The sequence below is a fragment of the Enhydra lutris genome, unplaced genomic scaffold, assembly GCF_002288905.1.
Source record: "Enhydra lutris kenyoni isolate GAN:26980312 unplaced genomic scaffold, ASM228890v2 scaffoldscaffold12, whole genome shotgun sequence".
Taxonomy (NCBI): domain Eukaryota; kingdom Metazoa; phylum Chordata; class Mammalia; order Carnivora; family Mustelidae; genus Enhydra; species Enhydra lutris.
In genome coordinates, this window is record NW_019154096.1 from 23,464,080 (window position 1) to 23,485,014 (window position 20,935).

Genomic DNA, 20,935 nt, shown 5'->3' on the forward strand with positions numbered 1-20,935 from the left:
GAGTGGAGGTAGATTTTAGGGGTCCACTTGCTAAAGGCTGGTTTTCCTATGAGCAAGGGAAGTGGAGCAGGTCCTGACAAGATTAGTAATAGCTTTCCATACCTTCCAGAAGAAGGTGGGGGGGGGGGAGAATTCTCAGCTTTGGGCTGCATTCAGCCCTTTATTTTTGCTCCTTTCTCATAGAGCCCAGCACCTTCATGCTTCCTTTTGGCGATTCAGAGCCTCCTGTTTGGTATTCTGTGCCCTAGTGTGGTCACTTAACAGCTATTAGAATTCAATTAAACCAGTTACCCTGATCTTCAGGTTTTAAATCTGTAAGTATCTGTTTTATTCCCTTCAGCATTAGAAATTTAAATGAGTTCACATTTAGGTGTGAATGTCTGAGAGCTTCTTCTCTCATTGTTTTTGTTTCATATGTTTTGTGGGCAGTGCTTAGTAAGTATGTTTAACCATATTTTTTTCATATTAGTAATGTGCATCCACTGTTGAAAATTTGAAAAAAAATAGAGAAGCAAATGAAAGAAAATAAAACCATCCATAATCACATCACTCAGATAATTACTGCTATCATATTGTTGTGTAGATTTCTGAATCACTGTAGGTGTGCGTGTTATGTATGCATACTTTTTGAAATAGAAATTTTCCCCCAATTTTATGAAAATACTACATTTTCTACATCAGAGGAAACTGGTCTGGCAGAATCAATATCCAAACAGAACTTCACATTTCCAATCAGATGTATATACGAGACTCATTTTTTTCCCACTTGTTACTGAATTTTATACTGATAACTAGATTTAATACAGTCCTTTGGCTGCCTTTAAGCCAGAGGGAACCTTTGCATGCTTCCTCTTAGATTTTGGCCTTATGCCTGTGTGCAGGTATATTACAAAGGAATTTACATAGTTCATAAGCCTTGATAACAATTTTCTATTAAGTAGCGTTGCAGGCTTACCCTCTTATTGTTAATACAAATGCACCTGTACTATTTTTAGCAGTATCATGGCCGTATCAAAGAGGTTCCTTGAGGCAGGGACTGGGCCTTCACTTAGGTACTCCGAGGTCTGAAGTACGATGCTGAAGTCCCAGATGTTAAGCCTTTTTTGTCAGTTGGTTGATTGCATTCATGCTTGCTCCCCCTTATCCCACACCTAATACCAGGATGACTGAATTGCTTTCCTGCCTGGGCATATAGCTAAAATTCATCTCAAGGAGTTCCTTCCTCACCCCTACCCCCAACATGGCCATTTTAAAGGTCAATCAACATTTAGTGTCAATCTGTGTGCCTATGTACCAGGCGCTGTTTGAAATCTTCAGGATACAAAGATGGATAAATCAAGGCTCCTAGCTTAAAGATATCAGAGTATAAGTTAAAACATTGCTTTAAAAAACTGAAACTGTGAAACATCAATAGTTTATGTGAAACATGAAATTTTCCTTTAAACTGTCATTTAAAAATGTGCAGTAAAAACTAATAGTATGAAATACAGAAATAAAACTTAATAGCATTTTCCTTTGATTTCATTTTATGAAAATGATTATATTTTAAGCTGTCTTTCTAAATACGTACAAGTTTTAATAGCTCTCAATTATCGTGCTTTATGTCCTAGGCACTACTAAACCCTTTTCATTCATTATCTCAACGTTCTCAGCCCATGAGGTTAAGTTTGTTATCCCCATTTCATGCATAAGAAACTGATTCAGATTAAGTAATGTGTGCAAAATCACAGAACCAGCCGGTTCTATTTCAACTGATTTCCAAAAATGATATTGTGTGGAAGTGGCTCCCAATTCTTTGGATCATTAGTTCTTCAGAGAAGTTTAGCGACTTTGTCACAGATCATTCAATGGACCATTTTCCCTCAACTCCTTGAATTAGTGTATTGCCCACATATGCAAGATTTGGAGCCTTGTATTATAGAGGTTCGTGTGGTTTGGGCGCCCTTTCTACTGGTCCCAAAGGCGGTTCCGGTGCCTCCCTGTGTCTTCAGAACAGCTGATATCCGTCCATCTCCCACCAGTCTATAAAGTTTCTTGATGACACCTCTTGTGTGTTGTCCGTTACTGGGTCCTAGCCTTGTTTCTCACCTGACATCACAGTGAATGCTCAGGGGATGTCTACGTGCACGAATAAAGGAATGACCAAAGCCCGACCGAATTCTAGTTCTTACCCAGGCTTGTGAGTCTGGGCGTCTCCTCTCAGTGTCATTTCCACAAGGTGATCAAGCATACACACTTGCCGCGTCTGCGCGTGAAAGATCTTGCAAACTCCAGCAATCTAACATAAAGCACTGAAGAACACCACGTAAAAGCAACAGGTCATTTAACAGGCCAGGGCTAGGGAGAATCAGCGGTTGCCAGCCTTTGCGGTTCCTCCCAGTCCGAGCTTTCAAGTCCGGGAGCGGTGAGCGGGGAATTCACCACCATCCCTCACCAGGTGGAGCAGCCACTACTCTTCGGCGACCACGTGGGCTCCCGCCTCCCTGGGACTTTCTGCTTCCGCAGGAACTGCTTTGCTACCGGAAGTGACGAAGGTGGGCGCTCCAAACGGGTGGTACCGTCTCTTCCTCTCCACGCGGTGGACCTGACCGGTCGGCCTCAATTGCTTGCGCTGAGCGATGCCGGGCAAACTCCTCAGTGACGCGGACTTGGACTCAGACACGGCCATGGAAAAAGTGGAAATACCGCGAAAGCAGGTGAGAGGGTGCCACCGAGGGCCTCGGGACCCGGGACGCTGAGAGGAGCTGGGTACGGAAGCGGGGTGGGGTGCCGGGCTGGGAGCCCGTGGCGCGCACGCGGACCTGGCGCGGCCGGAGCCCAGCGTGGAGTCGACCGCAGGAGTGCCAGGGGGCCGTGCCTTCCGCGGGCGGGGGCCGAGCGAGCGGCCGGGGCGGTCTGGCGCTACGCTGAGCGCCGCTCGCACGTGGTCCGGGAGTTTGAGTGCCCAGCAGTCGGGCACTCGGATGTGCAGGCTCTGTGCAGGCTCGGGCCCCACGTTGCTGGCTCAGGCCCTGACCTGATTCTGGGCTTGAGCGTGTGCGGAGGGAATTGTCGGTCAAGGTAGGGACTGAAGCTTTGGACTAGGCATAGCCGCACTTCAGTTCCACCTGCACACGTGAGCGGCGTCTGCAGTGACGCTTGAGTGGTGAGGGAAGTACAGTGTTTTCCGGCCAGCAGCCTTTAGAACATGAAGTAGTCGTCTTAATGTCTACGGACCAGGTTTTCCCGTGGAAATATAAAGATGTGTTGCGGTGCTGAGTGTACACCGTATTTTTGATAGAGGTCGGTAGTGTGTAGTGGTCTTAAGTTACTTTGATCGCTGTCTACATCTTTACTGTTACTTCCTTAGTGATTCAACTTGTGACCGATTCTGTTCTGAGATAAGGTCAGTCAGTGAGAGCAAAGATTGTCCCTGAACTCCTATGGTGCATGACTTAGAATTCCCTTTCCTTGGCTGTGCATGGGTCTTTTTGATGGAGAGCTTTTACAACAGCAATATTTTGGCGTTGTAGGAAGCGGGGGAGCACAGACTTGTCCCTACAGGTGGAGAGGTCCTGGCTTACCTGCTCCGATTCAGTGAAGATACTCAGTTGTGGAATGCTCAAGTGAAGAGGCACCTGGCCAAACCCCATTACATTCCAGAAGAGACCCCTGGGTTAGGGGTGAAAAAACTGAAGTCTTGTGGGGAGACCAGATTATTTTTCAAATGTTTGAAAGATGATGATGTGGGAAAGAGTACCCTCATTAATGATTTGAGAGCAGAAGTGGGGCCTGAAATTTTAGGGGGCAGATTTTAGCTAAATGTAATAGTCATCATACTTCTGGGATTGGCCTTTCAGAAAGGCTTTAACAGAGGCTACAGCACCTGTCTACTTAGTTTCCATAGTATTAAGTAGTTAACTTTCAATAAGTTAATTATGAAAAGTTGGAAAAAGTCAGACATTTCAGGTAGGCGCTATTGTCCTGGCTTTTGTTTAGTTTGGAGGTTTCACCCATTCCATTTCCTTGTAATGGTGCTTACCCTCCCTCCCCTTTTTTTTTTTAAATTTTCTCCTTTTTTTATTAACATATAATGTATCGTTTGTTTCAGGGGTACAAGCCTGTGGTTCCTCAGTCTTCCACAATCCACAGTGCTCACCATAGCACATACCCTCCCCAGTGCCCAGCACCCAGCCACCCCTTCCCTCTCACCCTTCTCCCCTCCAGCAACCCTCAGTTTGTTTCCTGAGATTAAGAGTCTTTTATGGTTTGTCTCCCTCTCTGGTTTCATCTTGTTTCATTTTCCCCTCCCCCTATAATTCTGTCTTGTTTCTCAAATTCCTCATATCAATGAGAGCATATGATAATTGTCTCTGATTTTGCTTAGCATAATAGCCTCTAGTTCCATCCACATCATTGCAAATGGCAAGATTTCATTTTTTGATGGCTGCATAGTATTCCATTGTGTGTGTGTGTGTGTGTGTGTGTGTGTGTGTATCTATATCTGTCTGTCTCACATCTTCTTTATCCATTTGTCTGTTGATGGACATCTAGGCTCTTTCCATAGTTTGGCTATTATGGACATTGCTGCTATAAACATAGGGGTGCATGTGCCCCTTCGGGTCACTATGAAATTATGTCCTTTTTGATATATTTAAAAAAATTTTTTTTCAGTGTTTCAAAATTCATTGTTTATGCACCACACCCAGTGCTCCATGCAATATGTACGCTTCATAATACCTACCACCAGGCTCACCCAACCCCCCACCCTCTTCCCCTCCAAAACCCTCAGTTTGTTTCTCAGTCCACAGTCTCTCATGGTTTGTCTCCCCCCTCCGATTTCCCCCAACTCACTTCTCTCCATCTCCCAAGGTCCTCCGTATTATTCCTTATGCTCCACAAGTAAGTAAAACCATATGATAATTGACTCTCTCTGCTTGACTTATTTCACTCACATAATCTCTTCCAGGTCCATCCATGTTGATAGAAAAGTTAGGTGTTCATCCTTTCTGATGGAGGCATAATACTCCATTGTATTTATGGACCATATCTTCTTTATCCATTTGTGCATTAAAGGGCATCTTGGTTCTTTCCACAGTTTGGTGACTGGCCATTGCTGCTGTGAAGACCCCCCCCCCCCCGCTTAAATTCTGTTCTTGCTGTTAACCATTTTTTACTGATGCCGTATTAAATTGGTCAGAATCTGATGTCTTAGCAGATGTTAACTTTTCTTTGGATTTGAAGCATGGAATCATGCAGAGGGATTATAAAAAGTTGTCATATGAAGAGCCTTGGGATGCGGTGGATAAATATTTTAAATCCTGTTTTATCCAAATATTCAGCATAAAAGGATGTTGAAAGAGCACTAGGTTTGAAATAAAAATGTTATTATTGGTAGTAGCAGTTTTGTTATTGTTAGCGTTATTATTTCGTTGTTGGAATGACTACTGGCCAGATTTTTTTTTTTTTTTTTTTGCCAGATTTTAAAAAAGTATTGCTTCTTTTATTTTCAGGATGTTGAGTCCTATATTCATCGTTCTGGACGCACAGGTAGAGCTGGCCGGACAGGGATTTGCATATGTTTTTATCAACCCAGAGAAAGAGGTCAACTAAGATATGTGGAACAAAAAGCAGTAAGTAGAGTTAAATTATTTCAGGCTTATTATCTAAATGGTGCCTTAGAAAAGAGCTCTTGTTATATTTGTTTTCACAAATAGATGCTTATAACTTTTCTCAGTTTAAGCTGCATTTGGATGTGAAGCATGTGGAGAGCTAAATTTATATGAGCTGCAAGACTTTGTTTTGATACAGCTTTTATTGTGAAGACAGAAGAGCTGACTTTCTCATTTTTCCCTTGAATTTCTCCCTTGATTCTAAAATCAGAAGCGCATTGTGATTTCAGTATCTCATAGTCCAGTATTATAAAGGGGTGACTGCCATAGTCTTGGTGTATTTTTTAAGATGATATTGAGTTAAGGTAAAAACGGCCAGTTTCTGTAAGAAATTGTATACGTTTTTTGTGGCCTGTATTTTTTTTGTGTATGTGATATTTGACATTTTCCCCTATTTTCATGATGTGTGTTTTTAAATGCTATTTCGTCTACTTTGTAAAATGAGATAGGGTAATAAAAAAAAGTTGATAGAGGTGATCAGCATCTTTTTTCCTTTTTTAGAATCAGCTTTATTTTGCAGTGAAATTTCATGACTGTAACTAAGGGCAATTAAATTTTTTTTTCTCTTCCTAGAATTTGTAATTGATGATTTATTAGAAAAAGCAGGTCTTTTGATCTACTGGGGCTTGAAATCTTTAAGTCCAAGAAATGGAAATTCAACAAACTATATGAATTTAGGAATTAATTGTAAAGACTTCCATTTTTCTTTAATGTAATTCTTTCATTTTCAGGGAATTACTTTTAAACGTGTAGGTGTACCTTCTACAATGGATTTAGTTAAATCTAAAAGCATGGATGCCATCAGGTATGCTTTCTGACCTTGCTGAATAAGTTTTTCTTTTGTATTAGGCTATTCATCTTTAAGCTCTCCTAGTTCAAATATCAGAAAACTTAATCACCAGTTTTACCAGCAGACTTTAAGTTATATTAAAGTACGAAAACGTTGCTCTTTCTTTTCCCATTCATTCTCTTATATTTAGTTTTTTACCTTTGTCTTGACCAAGAAAATCTACTCTTTTTACACCATAGGTCTCTGGCTTCCGTTTCTTATGCTGCTGTTGATTTTTTCCGACCATCAGCTCAGAGATTGATAGAAGAGAAAGGGGCAGTGGATGCATTGGCTGCAGCATTAGCCCACATCTCTGGTGCATCAAGTTTTGAACCACGATCTTTGATCACCTCTGATAAGGTAGAAATCTATGAGAAAATCATGTATGGTTGAGAAAAGATTAAAATTGAACCATAGATAATCCCTCTATCTGGAGAGAAAAACAAGAGACTTTCACTTTGCACAGTACTGTGTTAACTGAAACTTACACACAAGACCCTATTCTTTATTTTGTAAGTTGCCATGGAACCATACAAATCAAAGCATAGATTCTGTGCATAGATAAACATAAATCCAAGCATCGATTCGGCACCATGCAAAGTTAGGATTACCTGTATATATGGAGGGGCTATGTGTATGGGGTGGGGTGTGTGTGTAGTGTGATACCATCTGACCTAGCCCCTTGTTGGTTAGTATCAGTTGTTAAAACAAACCACACCAGACCCATTGGTTGCAAGTAGTTCAAAGACTTACTACTCATCAGGGTATAAGTGAGGAGAGTCCCTGGATGGCAGGACCACTCAGCAAGAAAGCTCTCTGATGTTTGGGTGGGGACAGAGATTGAGAGGAAGAGGGAGAGTTGGTGAAAGAGGAGAACAAAAAGGTCAGGGCAGGTAAACTTGCATGTGACAGTTTGGCATAGTATGAATGAGCACATCGGGGTGGCTGATGTTTTCCATCTGGCAAGTGTTAACAGTTTAGTCAAATGTCATTTTGCTGGGAGTGACTTCATGTGTCCCAACTCTTCCCTCCCCCTCTCCATACACTGTGTATCTTCTTTTTTTCTTTTTTTTTTTGAGAGAAAGAGGGAGACAGAGAGTCCCAAACAGACTCTGTACCCAGAGCAGAGCCTGATGCAGGGCTCCATCCCATGACCCTAAGACCAAGACCTGAGCTGAAACCAAGAGTTGGATGCCTTAACCTACTGAGCCACCTAGATGCCCTCCCCCCACAGTGTATCTTTATTTTTTAATTTATTTTATTTTTATTAAAGATTTTATTTATATGAGAGAGAGAGAGAGCATGAACTGGGAGAGGGAGAAACAGACTCCCTACTGAGCTGGGAGCTCAATGTGGGACTCAATCCCAGGACCTTGAGATCATGACCTCTGAGCTGCAGGCAGACATTTAACAGACTGAGCCACCTAGGTGTTCCTCACACTGTGTATCTTTAAAAAAAAACACCTGGATCTTCAGGGTTGTGAGATTGAGCCCCATGTTGGGCTCTGCACTCAGCATGGAGTCTGCCTGTCTTTATCCATCTGCCCCTTGACCCCTGTGTGCTACCCCCATGCATGCACTTGTGCATGTGCTCGCTTGCTCTCTCTTTAAATAAAATCTTAAAAAAAAAAAATCAGGATCAATTCAAGTTCATATGCTACATTTGGTATTACGTTTCTCTTAATCTGGAACTGTTTTCCCATCATTTTTATTAATTTTATTAATTATTTGAAGAATATAGGTTAGTTGTCTAGATCAGAGTCTAGAGTTTCTTATCTGGGTTTTTCTGGTTTTCTTTTCTTCATACATCTTTAACTTTTGCCTTTATTCAGCCTCCCCTGTAAGCTGGAAGTAAAGTGAAAGCTTGATTTTATATTCAGGTTAAACAGTTTTGGCCGAAGTACCCTATGGGTGATAATGTACTTTATACTGTGTAACATCAGGAGGTATATAATGTCAGATTGTTTTAGTACTAATAATGCTTAGTTTGATCACTTGTTTATAATGGAAAGTTATATTCCAATTGTAAAGGTATCTTTTACACTGTGTAATTAGTAATATGTGGGGTAGTGCTTTAGCAGTGAACAAGTACCCTTTTCCTAATAACTCACCTAATACTTTTTTTCTTTTAAAGATTTTATTTATTTATTTGACAGACAGGGATCACAAGTAGGCAGAGAGGCAGGCAGAGAGAGGGAGAGAAGCAGGCTCTCTGCTGAGCAGAGAGCCCAATGCGGGGCTTGATCCCAGGACCCTGGGATCATGACCTGAGTGGAAGGCAGAGGCTTTAACCCACTGAGCCACCCAGGCGCCCCTACTTTTTTTTTTTTTTTTTTTTAAGATTTTATTTATTTATTCGAGCGAGAGTGAGTAAGAGAGAAAATACAAGCCACGGGGAGAGGCAGAGGGAGAAGTAGATGCCCCGCTCCATCCCAGGACCCTGAGATCATGACCTGAGCCAAGGCCAGACGCTTAACCAACTAAGCCACCCAGGCGCCCCTACCACCAAATACTTAAGAAAATACTTAAGCCTTACCTTTTAGGAAAATACTAAGATAGCCTTTAGAGCCAAAAAGTACCTAAGAGATCATTTGTTCCCAACCCTTATCTAATAAAAGAATCCCTCTTTGGCAGATGGGTCATCTAACTTCTGATTAAATATCTTAAAAACTCTATTAGTGGGTTTGAAATTTTCTTTTATAGTCCAACCAAAATCCAAAGCCTTTACCACAAAGGTCCTACAGGGTCATCCCCATGGTACTTCTCTGACCTCATCTCATCACTCTGCCCGTGCTTGTTTTGGCTACCCTAACCTACTTGTTACTTGAACATAAATATACTTCCACACAAGACCTTTGCACTTGCACTGTTTCAGGTGTTCGTTCTTTGTACCACATGGCTTCCTCCTTCACTTTATTTAGGTCTCTTCAAATATCACCACATTACAGAGGTCTTTCCTGATCACCCTGTATAACTAGCTTACCTTTCTTTCCCTTTACTCTCTGTTCCCTTGCCCTGCTTTATTTTTCTTTATGATGCTTATTACTATTGGGCATTTTATTTTATTTTTATTATTTTATTTTTTAAAATAATTTATTTATTTGACAGAGATCACAAGTAGGCAGAGAGGCAGGCAGAGAGAGAGGAGGAAGTAGGCTCCCTGCAGAGCAGAGAGTCGACGCTGGACTGGATCCCAGGACCCTGAGATCATGACCTGAGCCGAATGCAGAGGCTTTAACTCACTGAGCCACCCAGGCACCCATCTATTGGGCATTTTACATATTTGCTTATTCATTTACTGTCTATCCCACCTCATCCCCACCAACCCCACCCCCAGCACTAGAATGAACCTGCATGAGAGAAAGGACTATTTACTGCTGAAACTATAGCACTTACTATAGTCTCTGGCACATACATAGAGGACACTCAGTAGGTATTTGTTAGATGAGGGGCTTCTGGCTGGCTTAGTCAGTAAAACATGCGACTCTTGATCTTGGGGTTGTGAATTCAAGCCCCATGCTGGGTGTAGAGCTAACTTAAAAAAAAAAACAAAAAAAAAACCAGAACAGAATTATTAGATGAATCCCTTCCTATATCTTCTTCATGTTGATCTTTTTGTTGTCTGGTGAAGTTTTATAGAACAAGCAATTTTTAGATATGTAATAGTCCTTTAAAAGTTTAGAGAGATTTATGTCTTCTTGTTTTTCCACTCAAGTTAACTTTGACTCTTTCAGCATTTCCTCGGTTTTCACTACTTTATCTTTTCTCTGATGCTCCAGTTATCTCTTAAAGCATGATGGTTAGAATGAAATATATAGTCTTTACAGAAATACAAAGAAGAATGGTTCTTTCAGTGATCTGTAAACATTAGTCTTCTATTAATATAGTTTTAAAGAAGTTATTTTTGGGACCCCTGGGTGGCTCAGTCGATTAAGCATCTGCCTTCAGCTTAGGTCATGATCCCAGGTCCTTGGGATCGAGTCCTGCCTCAGGCTCCCTGCTCAGTGGGGAGTCTGCTTCTCCCTCTGCCTGTGGCTTCCCCTGCTTGTGCTCTCTCACACACACACTCTCTCTGACAAAATAAATCTTTATTTTTAAAGAATTAAATCTCTAAAGATTTAAAATGTTAAGTAAAATCTTTATTTAAGAAAAGTTACTTTTTTTTTTTTTTTTGGCAGCCACGTTATACTGATGGCTCATGAGAAATGTACAGTGAAGTCATGAAGGGCTGCAGAGTTGGAACTTCATTGTCCTCTTGCTGCTGCTTTTTTTCCAAAGATAATGTGACTTTTATTTCTTAAGGGGTTTGTCACCATGACTCTGGAAAGCCCAGAAGAAATAGAGGATATCAGCTGTGCATGGAAAGAACTTAACAGAAAGCTGAGTAGTAATGCTGTGTCCCAAATTACCAGAATGTGCCTCCTAAAAGGAAATATGGTAGGTTTTTCTAGACAAGTCAAAAGCTTCTCAGTCAGCTACTGTAAATGTCTCTAAAGACATTAATTCTTTGTTTAAAAAGATTCTATTCTTTCCTTTTTTTTTTTGAAGTCTAATTGGATGAATAATGCAGTTTTCTCTGAGTGATAGTTTGTTTCCTCTTGTAAATTTGGCGGAGTTATATAAGTTACCCCTTTGGGTAGAAAGCTGTAAATCATCCTGCTTAATTTGTGTAATAACCAAGTTATCTAAGTTTCTGCTCTTGGATACATATTGTGTGATTGTGTGTGGTGTTTTATTCCATGACTAAGTAACTTATGATTTCAATAGCTAAACAGCTCTATTACTCAGAGAATACTCAATATTGACTTTTAAGTGGCCTGCTCTTGGTTATTAAAGAGGATAATTAAATAAATTAGTATTTTAATACATTTTTGAAACAGCAAAGATTTCTAATCTTAGTGACTCTGTTTCTTTAATGGATTGAAAAAAGATACTATATTTATTCTTCTAAATTTACTACATAGGCTTATTCTAACCTAGAGTTTGTTTATTAGATTGTTTATTAGAAAGAATCATTTCTTTCAAAGTTTACTATTACCACAAGAATGTTTTGTGGCAAGAGTGAGACAAATATATGCATGAAGAAAAAAATGTGGAGGGGAGGGAAAAATAAAACAAGAAACTTAGGCCAAACTAATTGCCATAGTTGAGAAGTAAATTAACTTTCAATTTATTGGCAGCCAGGACCAAAAAAGAAACATCATGTTTTATACCATTCTTATTATCTGATAAACACTGCAGCTCTTCAGGATAGAAACTTTCCGGTACTAAATTTTTCAAGGAATTTATACTTTAAACATTATAGTGTCAACAAGAACTTTTATAGAGAACACTCTAGATTCTAGGTAGTAGTAGTAGTAGATTCCTATTAGATATTGTGTTTACTTTTCAGATTTAGAAAATACAGTAAGCTGCTACTCTGTGTCATGCATTATTATATGTTAGCTGTTTTAATCTTGTAAACATTCATGGGGCGTGCCCTATCTTTTCTTTTTTAGCTTCTATAAAATTACCACCAAGTATTAGTGTATTGGTAAAAAATCAACCCATCTGCATTTGAATAAAAATGTTTTCATTTTGCTTTTAGGGTGTTTGCTTTGACGTTCCCACAACTGAATCAGAAAGGTTACAGGTATTTTTAAAATTTTATGTTAAATTGAGTAGGTTTCTCTAAAAAAGAGGAATTTTTAAAAAGTGACAATATCCTTATGATGTCTTAATCAATTAACATTCCTTAATGTAATATATCTAGTCTATATCATAATTTAAAACATTTTTTATTATAAATAATTTCAGATATAAAAAACAGAATTGTGTAATGAATATTCATGTTCCCATCACTCAGCTTCAACAATGATCAGCTCATGGCCAGTTTGTTTCGTGGTTTCATGTCACTTCCATCCATTTTCCCACTCTCCTATATGTATTCTTTTTTTGCCCCCAAATTCAGCTTTGATTTTCTCTTCCATATTATACTAGGAGAAAGTGACAACAATATTTTATTTAATGCTTAAATAAACTTAAAAATTCCAGTATAGTTAACATGCAGTATTATATTAGTTTCAGGTATTCAGCACTTGCATATGATACCCAGTGTGCTTAAATAAGTTTTTATAATTTTTTATTTTACACAAAATAAGATTAAGACAAAAACAAATACCATATGACTTCACTCATACTGGAATTTCAGAAACAAAACAAATGAACAAAGGAAAAAAGAGCCAGAAAAAAACAGATCTTTAAATATAGAGGCAAACTATTGGTTGCCAGAGGGGAGGTGGGTGGCAGGTTAGGTGAAATAGATGAAGGGGTTTAAGAATTGTATGTGTTCTTTTGAAACAAATTGTAGGTATTTTATCATTTCAACCATGAATATTTCCATATACCTAACTATTAGGGGCACTTTTTTTTTTTTTTTTAAGATTTATTTATTTATTAGAGAGAGCGTGCGATCAGGGGGAGGGACAGAGGAAGAGGGAGAGAGAGAAACCTCAGGCAGACTCCCCGTCGAGTGTGGAGCCCAGCTCGGGGTTCGATCTCACAACCCTGAGACCATGACCTGAGCCGAAATCAAGAGTCGGTAGCTTAACCACCCAGGCGCCCCTTGACAGGGTATTTTAATATTCACTTTCCTTAGCAACTCATGATCACAATGAATAATAGTTAATTTAGCAGGACATAATATAGTGATGCGCTTATGAGCGGCTGATTCACATAATCTTGAGTTGTTTACTCTGATACCAAAGTATTTCCAGTGGTTACATATTTTCGACAGGTTTTTAGTCCCCAGCATTAGCTCTCACTTCTTGCTTCTGTCACTGTAACCACTGAAAGCCATGCACTAATTAATGGCCTGTTTGTTTCATGCCAAGAAAACAATGCTCTTTTATTTTTTTAATTTTAATTTTTAAAAATATTTATTTATTTGAGAGGGAGAGAGCATGTGAGAGTGGGGGTGGATCAGAGGAAGAGGGAGAGAGAATTTCAAGCAGACCCCCCCTGAGGGTGGAGCCTGATGCAGGGCTTGATCTCATAACCCTGAGTTCATGACCTGAGCCAAAATCAAGAGTTGGATGCTCAACTGACTGAGCCACCCAGGCGCCCCAGTGTGCTCTCTTTTAAAATGTATAAATTGAGTATGAAATTATGAGCCTCAAACTGAGCCTGAGAGTTTCTCCTAAGACTAAAATTTAGGAACTTTAATGAATGAGCTTCGAATATGTTTTTGTTTTTGTTTTCTGGTTTTCAGTTTTGTTTCAGATACTTTGAATTTAAATGGATAGGTGGCCTTTAGCTAATAGATGATGGATATTAAAAAAGAATCTTCTGTACTCATATGCTTGCTTATGGTTTCCATTTTGCATTTATATTAATCCTCTAAATTCCCCCACAGGCAGAGTGGCATGATTCAGACTGGATACTTTCATTGCCAGCCAAGTTACCTGAAATTGAAGAATATTATGATGGAAACACATCTTCTAACTTCAGGCAGAGGAGTGGCTGGTCAAGTGGCCGGTCAGGCCGGTCTGGCCGGTCAGGTGGTCGATCTGGTGGCCGGTCAGGTAGACAGAGTCGACAGGGAAGTCGGTCAGGAAGTCGACAAGATGGTAGACGACGAAGTGGGAATAGAAATCGATCAAGAAGTGGGGGCCACAAACGGAGTTTTGACTGAGTATTTGATAGTTAAGCTACCAGTGTGAGCTTGCCTATTTCTGCCTAATCATGTACATATCCACCCAAATTAGGTCATCATAGTTGAGGTATGTGTCTGCTCTTTGCAAAGAAGTTGGTCATATTTTTTTAAAAAGTATTTCACAAGAATGGTTGTAAACAAATCTACTTATCCAGTTATACCTTTGAATAAAAAAACTCCTTTTATTGTCTCTTTTCACTATGCGTTAAGAATTCTGTCAATGTAATCTTCTACAGGTTCTTCTAAGACATAACAGTTAAATTAGTCTTAAAATTTCTCGCATTTTGCAAAAGGTAGTGTATTTGTATTCAGATCATTCCTTCCATAGGATGTGTAGTAGAAAATAAGAAATCTCTTCTACATTAAAGGGCTATAGAAACTGGTGACTTGATTGGTTAGGTGTAGTGTTTAAATTCTATATATAGTTCACTAAAAGTGTGTGCAAGCACTGTACACTCAATAATTTATTCACCGATAATGACTGAAGTCAGTGTGCCTATCACTATGTTAATTATAAGGGATATAGTGGTGCACAAGGCACAGCACTATCATTAAGGAACTTACAGTCTAAAGACAATCAAGCAATTACGAGTGAGATTAACATCTAAAGGGTAAAATAGGTAGGTATGGAATGCTAAGGACCTATTTGGAGAGTACCAGACCAGTCTTGGAGATAGAAGGGCTTAGAAGTTTAAAAAAAGAAAAAAAGGTCTTAGAAGTGGTGATACCCAAAAGAAGTTGTTAAAAGTATCTGTTGATCTAAGCAAGTATGTGTATGGTGGGAAGAAGAGTTTAGAAGAGAGGTTTGCAGGCAGGGAGAACAGCATATGCAGGTATCCAGAGCCAAAGAATACCATAGGAAGTCTGAGGACCTACAGTTAAGTGTGGTTTGCATATGGCAGACAGAGGATGGGAATAAGAGAGAATGATTAGTATTTAACAGGGACCAGATCTTAAAGGTCTTGTGTGCATTGTTAAGAAGTTTAAACATTCTCTTGAAAAAAGATTTGAAGTAAGGAGTAACATGATGAGATCTGTGTTTTAGAAAAGATGACTGGCTGCACTGAGACTGGATTGGAGAAGGGCCAGACTGGCGGTCAGGAGGCCTCTTAAGATGATGTTGGAGTAATCCAAGGTAGAGGTGACGTTCTGCACTAATGTCAGGGAACATATTTTGACTGATAAGAACTGAGGCATTTGAGAGCTTATTACTTGTCCAGAATCAGAGCTGGATAATATGTAGTGGAATGAGGATTTAAACCCTGGTAAGTGTTGCTTCTGAACCAGCATTCTTAACCGCTGTGCTAAATAGCAGCGGTGATATTGAGAAACATGGATCGATTTCCAAAGTTTTGTTTGGTTTTCACGATTTTATTTATTTATTTGACAGAGGCATAGCAAGAGAGGGACAACAAGCAGAGGGAGTGGGAGAGGGAGAAGCAGGCTTCCCGCTGAGCAGGGAGCCTGATGCGGGTCTCAGTCCCAGGATTCTGGGATCATGACCTGAGCCGAAGGTAGATGGCCAATGACTGAGCCACCCAGGCGCCCCAAGATTTCCAAAATTTTTTGTTTCTTTTTTTTTTTTAAGTTTTCTTATTTTCTTTTCTTTTTTTTCTTCTTCTTTCTCTTTCTTTTCTTTTCCTTTCTTTTTTCTTTTCTTTTCTTTTTTTCCTTTCTTTTCCTTTCTTTCTTTCGTAATCCCTACACCTAATGTAGGGCTTGAACTCAGTGACCCCAAGATCAAGAGTCACATGTTCTTCCAACCAAGCCAGCCAGGCCCCTCCAAAGTTGTAGGAAATAAAATTGTTAGGACTTAGTGCTTGATTGAACTGGAAGATAAGAGAGGTGCAAAAGAATGAAAGAGATTTTTGTCACTGAGATAAGGTAGTAGGAGAAAGAACAAAGCAAGGGGAGGGGGGGTATGGTTAGTTCAATATCAGATATATTTTAATATTGAATAGCCCATGAGATAATAAAAGAAGATTTAAGAGGAGATAAAGAGTAGTCAGTTGGATTTATAGATTTGAAGGAGAGACATCTGTTCTCAAGGTGTAAAGATTTGGACATAGTTTTGAAAAAGGTTAATTGTAAGAAAAATTTAAAAAATTAAAAAGGTTAGTGTAGTTAAGGCAGTGGAAGAGATTATCTAGTGAACATATAGGAAGAAAAGAGGACTAGGGAGGAACTCAGAGACAGAAAAATGTATTTACTGCATAGCAGAGGAAGGGAATCCCATTACCATCAAGAAGAGGTGAGAAGGCAGCAGAAAGCCCAGGAGTATGAGGCTTTCCAAAGAACCAGAAGATGAACCTGAGATGCCCACTGGACATGTGACATGGGGAGCAACCATATTAATAAAGTATGGAGAGTAGAAACCATTTATCAGTGGGCTCAGCAAGAAATGAGAGAAATGAGAGAAAGCACTAGGGAGAGCAAATATGTCTTCCAGAAATTTAGCTGTGAAGTAAGGAAGAATAAGCTAAAGCTGGATGTAAAAGAAAGGACATGAGATGACAGTTTTTTGTATGTGTGTGTTGGGGGAGGATGAGGGAAATCAGAGGATGAACTACTAATATGGGAAGGAGTTAGAAAGGAGGGATGAAGGGAAAGAATATATGATGGAGCAAGATCCTATGAAGACCTGGAAGGATGAGCTTTAAGCACACACTGGAGATTTTGATCTTAGGTGGTAGAAGCACATCTCTTAACATTTTGCCAGGAAGAAATGTTTATCATGTAGTTGAATTTGCAGATGTTAAGGTAAAAAGTTGACAGATTCCTGCCTGGTGTCTTTTTTTTTTTTTTTTTCCCTGTGGTATTCTTTCATGGTCGTCTGCTGAGGGTGGAGAGAAAAGTAGCAGGCTCAGAGATCTGAGGAGATGGGAGAAATGCTGAGGCAACAGCTGTAGAGCAAGATGGAGACCTTACTAGGCAAACTGGTGTTAACAGGCAGCTTTGAGGGTCTGGGTGACATTAGAGACTGAATGTGTAGTGGCAGCAATTAGAGCACTTGAGGGATTTCCTGTGGTGATACTCAATATTCTGTTGTAGGGGTGGAGATGGGAGATGATTGATCTAGGATTGGGGTTTGCTCTGGGACATGAAAGGATGACAAGGTGGATATATTAAGGACTCTGGCAAAAGTTACTGGAGTAATGGGCTATGGAGTCTAGACTGCCTCAGAACTGAAGTGGAGGTGGAGTTGATGACAGGGAGAATGTGGAAGGGACGGGGGACTGAAGGTCACTGAGAGCTGTCTGAATTTGAAATTTCAAGAGTGGAGCACTTCGGGACAAGACAAGTGTCGGGTTTGGTAGTAGGCTGAATGGGGGTGTAGGTCATTTCAGTTGAGATGGTCAAAGAACAGAGAAGCTAGCGTGGGTGGTTTTATGGACAGTGAAGTCTCCAGACCGAGGAGGGAGGGGAAGAATAAGCCAGGTGCCAAACTATCAATGAATGGTGGAGGTTAGGTTACCAGAATGAGGACCCTTCCTCATAGGGTGATATTGCCACATGTCCTCAAAGGGACAAGGGCGTTTACATGATACTGAAGGAGTATTAGTTTGGAAATGGTTTGGAGGAGAAGAAGGCAGTAATACCAGGGTACACGGGATGTAGGGAATGAGCAACATATGCATGGGAAAGTTGCAGGAGGAGTATTTTTCAAGAAGGGCCAGATTGCAGTTAAGCCGGGGATTTGTGGGGAGGACTCAGTTCTAGATAAGATTAAGAAAGGGAGAAATTTTGATTATGGGCAATGGGGTTCCAGATAACTTTCTTTGGGGGAAGAAAGTCTCACCTCTGCATCTGAGTAGTAGTGAGCTCTGGATATGTATGAAAGGTGAAAGGGGCTCCATTCCTACAAGGGTGCACGAGTACTGGTAATTTAGTCTGGGTAAGTCGTATACCTACAGTGTCCCAGGCACTGTGTTTGGGGTACAAAGGTAAGGTGTGTCTGGTCTCTGGCCTCAGGAGCTTAGAATCTAGTGAAATCAATGGACACATAAACTTAGGTCCACGGCAGTGACTAAGTGCAATAATTTGAGAGCTCTACACAAGGGCACCCAGCCCAGTCCAGGAATGGGGGTGGGAGTTTACAGAAAGCTTTCTGGGTGTGATGATTGAACATGAATTCAGTCAGGTAAAAGAAGTGGGAAGTGGGAATGGACATCCAGGAAAGGCACAGAATAGCTAATAAAACAAGGTCTAAGTATGGGGAACCATAAGTAGCTCTCATTGCTGGGATGCTGGCTCTGAGGAAAGCAGTGATGAGAACAAGACAAGAGTCATATCTTGCAAGGCCTTGTAGGCCTTGTTTAGGACAGACATTGAAGAGTGTCAGGGAAGTGAGTGAAAAAGAAAAGCATGTAGGTAACCACTAGCAGAGTGGAGGTAGATTTTAGGGGTCCACTTGCTAAAGGCTGGTTTTCCTATGAGCAAGGGAAGTGGAGCAGGTCCTGACAAGATTAGTAATAGCTTTCCATACCTTCCAGAAGAAGGTGGGGGGGGGGGAGAATTCTCAGCTTTGGGCTGCATTCAGCCCTTTATTTTTGCTCCTTTCTCATAGAGCCCAGCACCTTCATGCTTCCTTTTGGCGATTCAGAGCCTCCTGTTTGGTATTCTGTGCCCTAGTGTGGTCACTTAACAGCTATTAGAATTCAATTAAACCAGTTACCCTGATCTTCAGGTTTTAAATCTGTAAGTATCTGTTTTATTCCCTTCAGCATTAGAAATTTAAATGAGTTCACATTTAGGTGTGAATGTCTGAGAGCTTCTTCTCTCATTGTTTTTGTTTCATATGTTTTGTGGGCAGTGCTTAGTAAGTATGTTTAACCATATTTTTTTCATATTAGTAATGTGCATCCACTGTTGAAAATTTGAAAAAAAATAGAGAAGCAAATGAAAGAAAATAAAACCATCCATAATCACATCACTCAGATAATTACTGCTATCATATTGTTGTGTAGATTTCTGAATCACTGTAGGTGTGCGTGTTATGTATGCATACTTTTTGAAATAGAAATTTTCCCCCAATTTTATGAAAATACTACATTTTCTACATCAGAGGAAACTGGTCTGGCAGAATCAATATCCAAACAGAACTTCACATTTCCAATCAGATGTATATACGAGACTCATTTTTTTCCCACTTGTTACTGAATTTTATACTGATAACTAGATTTAATACAGTCCTTTGGCTGCCTTTAAGCCAGAGGGAACCTTTGCATGCTTCCTCTTAGATTTTGGCCTTATGCCTGTGTGCAGGTATATTACAAAGGAATTTACATAGTTCATAAGCCTTGATAACAATTTTCTATTAAGTAGCGTTGCAGGCTTACCCTCTTATTGTTAATACAAATGCACCTGTACTATTTTTAGCAGTATCATGGCCGTATCAAAGAGGTTCCTTGAGGCAGGGACTGGGCCTTCACTTAGGTACTCCGAGGTCTGAAGTACGATGCTGAAGTCCCAGATGTTAAGCCTTTTTTGTCAGTTGGTTGATTGCATTCATGCTTGCTCCCCCTTATCCCACACCTAATACCAGGATGACTGAATTGCTTTCCTGCCTGGGCATATAGCTAAAATTCATCTCAAGGAGTTCCTTCCTCACCCCTACCCCCAACATGGCCATTTTAAAGGTCAATCAACATTTAGTGTCAATCTGTGTGCCTATGTACCAGGCGCTGTTTGAAATCTTCAGGATACAAAGATGGATAAATCAAGGCTCCTAGCTTAAAGATATCAGAGTATAAGTTAAAACATTGCTTTAAAAAACTGAAACTGTGAAACATCAATAGTTTATGTGAAACATGAAATTTTCCTTTAAACTGTCATTTAAAAATGTGCAGTAAAAACTAATAGTATGAAATACAGAAATAAAACTTAATAGCATTTTCCTTTGATTTCATTTTATGAAAATGATTATATTTTAAGCTGTCTTTCTAAATACGTACAAGTTTTAATAGCTCTCAATTATCGTGCTTTATGTCCTAGGCACTACTAAACCCTTTTCATTCATTATCTCAACGTTCTCAGCCCATGAGGTTAAGTTTGTTATCCCCATTTCATGCATAAGAAACTGATTCAGATTAAGTAATGTGTGCAAAATCACAGAACCAGCCGGTTCTATTTCAACTGATTTCCAAAAATGATATTGTGTGGAAGTGGCTCCCAATTCTTTGGATCATTAGTTCTTCAGAGAAGTTTAGCGACTTTGTCACAGATCATTCAATGGACCATTTTCCCTCAACTCCTTGAATTAGTGTATTGCCCACATATGCAAGATTTGGAGCCTTGTATTATAGAGGTTCGTGTGGTTTGGGCGCCCTTTCTACTGGTCCCAAAGGCGGTTCCGGTGCCTCCCTGTGTCTTCAGAACAGCTGATATCCGTCCATCTCCCACCAGTCTATAAAGTTTCTTGATGACACCTCTTGTGTGTTGTCCGTTACTGGGTCCTAGCCTTGTTTCTCACCTGACATCACAGTGAATGCTCAGGGGATGTCTACGTGCACGAATAAAGGAATGACCAAAGCCCGACCGAATTCTAGTTCTTACCCAGGCTTGTGAGTCTGGGCGTCTCCTCTCAGTGTCATTTCCACAAGGTGATCAAGCATACACACTTGCCGCGTCTGCGCGTGAAAGATCTTGCAAACTCCAGCAATCTAACATAAAGCACTGAAGAACACCACGTAAAAGCAACAGGTCATTTAACAGGCCAGGGCTAGGGAGAATCAGCGGTTGCCAGCCTTTGCGGTTCCTCCC

At 40.2% G+C, this 20,935-nt stretch overlaps 1 protein-coding gene across 1 annotated transcript; it reads left to right on the forward strand.

Moving 5' to 3' along the window:
* The first annotated feature begins 2,666 nt into the window (after positions 1–2,666).
* LOC111144985 (ATP-dependent RNA helicase DDX50-like) lies at positions 2,667–14,368 on the forward strand. The gene is made up of 8 exons (XM_022499625.1): positions 2,667–2,696; positions 3,513–3,662; positions 5,493–5,612; positions 6,383–6,456; positions 6,681–6,840; positions 10,783–10,917; positions 12,068–12,112; positions 13,874–14,368. Exons 1-8 carry the CDS (start codon positions 2,667–2,669, stop codon positions 14,150–14,152), a joined length of 993 nt encoding a protein of 330 aa, XP_022355333.1. The 3' UTR covers positions 14,153–14,368.
* The last annotated feature ends 6,567 nt before the right edge of the window (positions 14,369–20,935 follow it).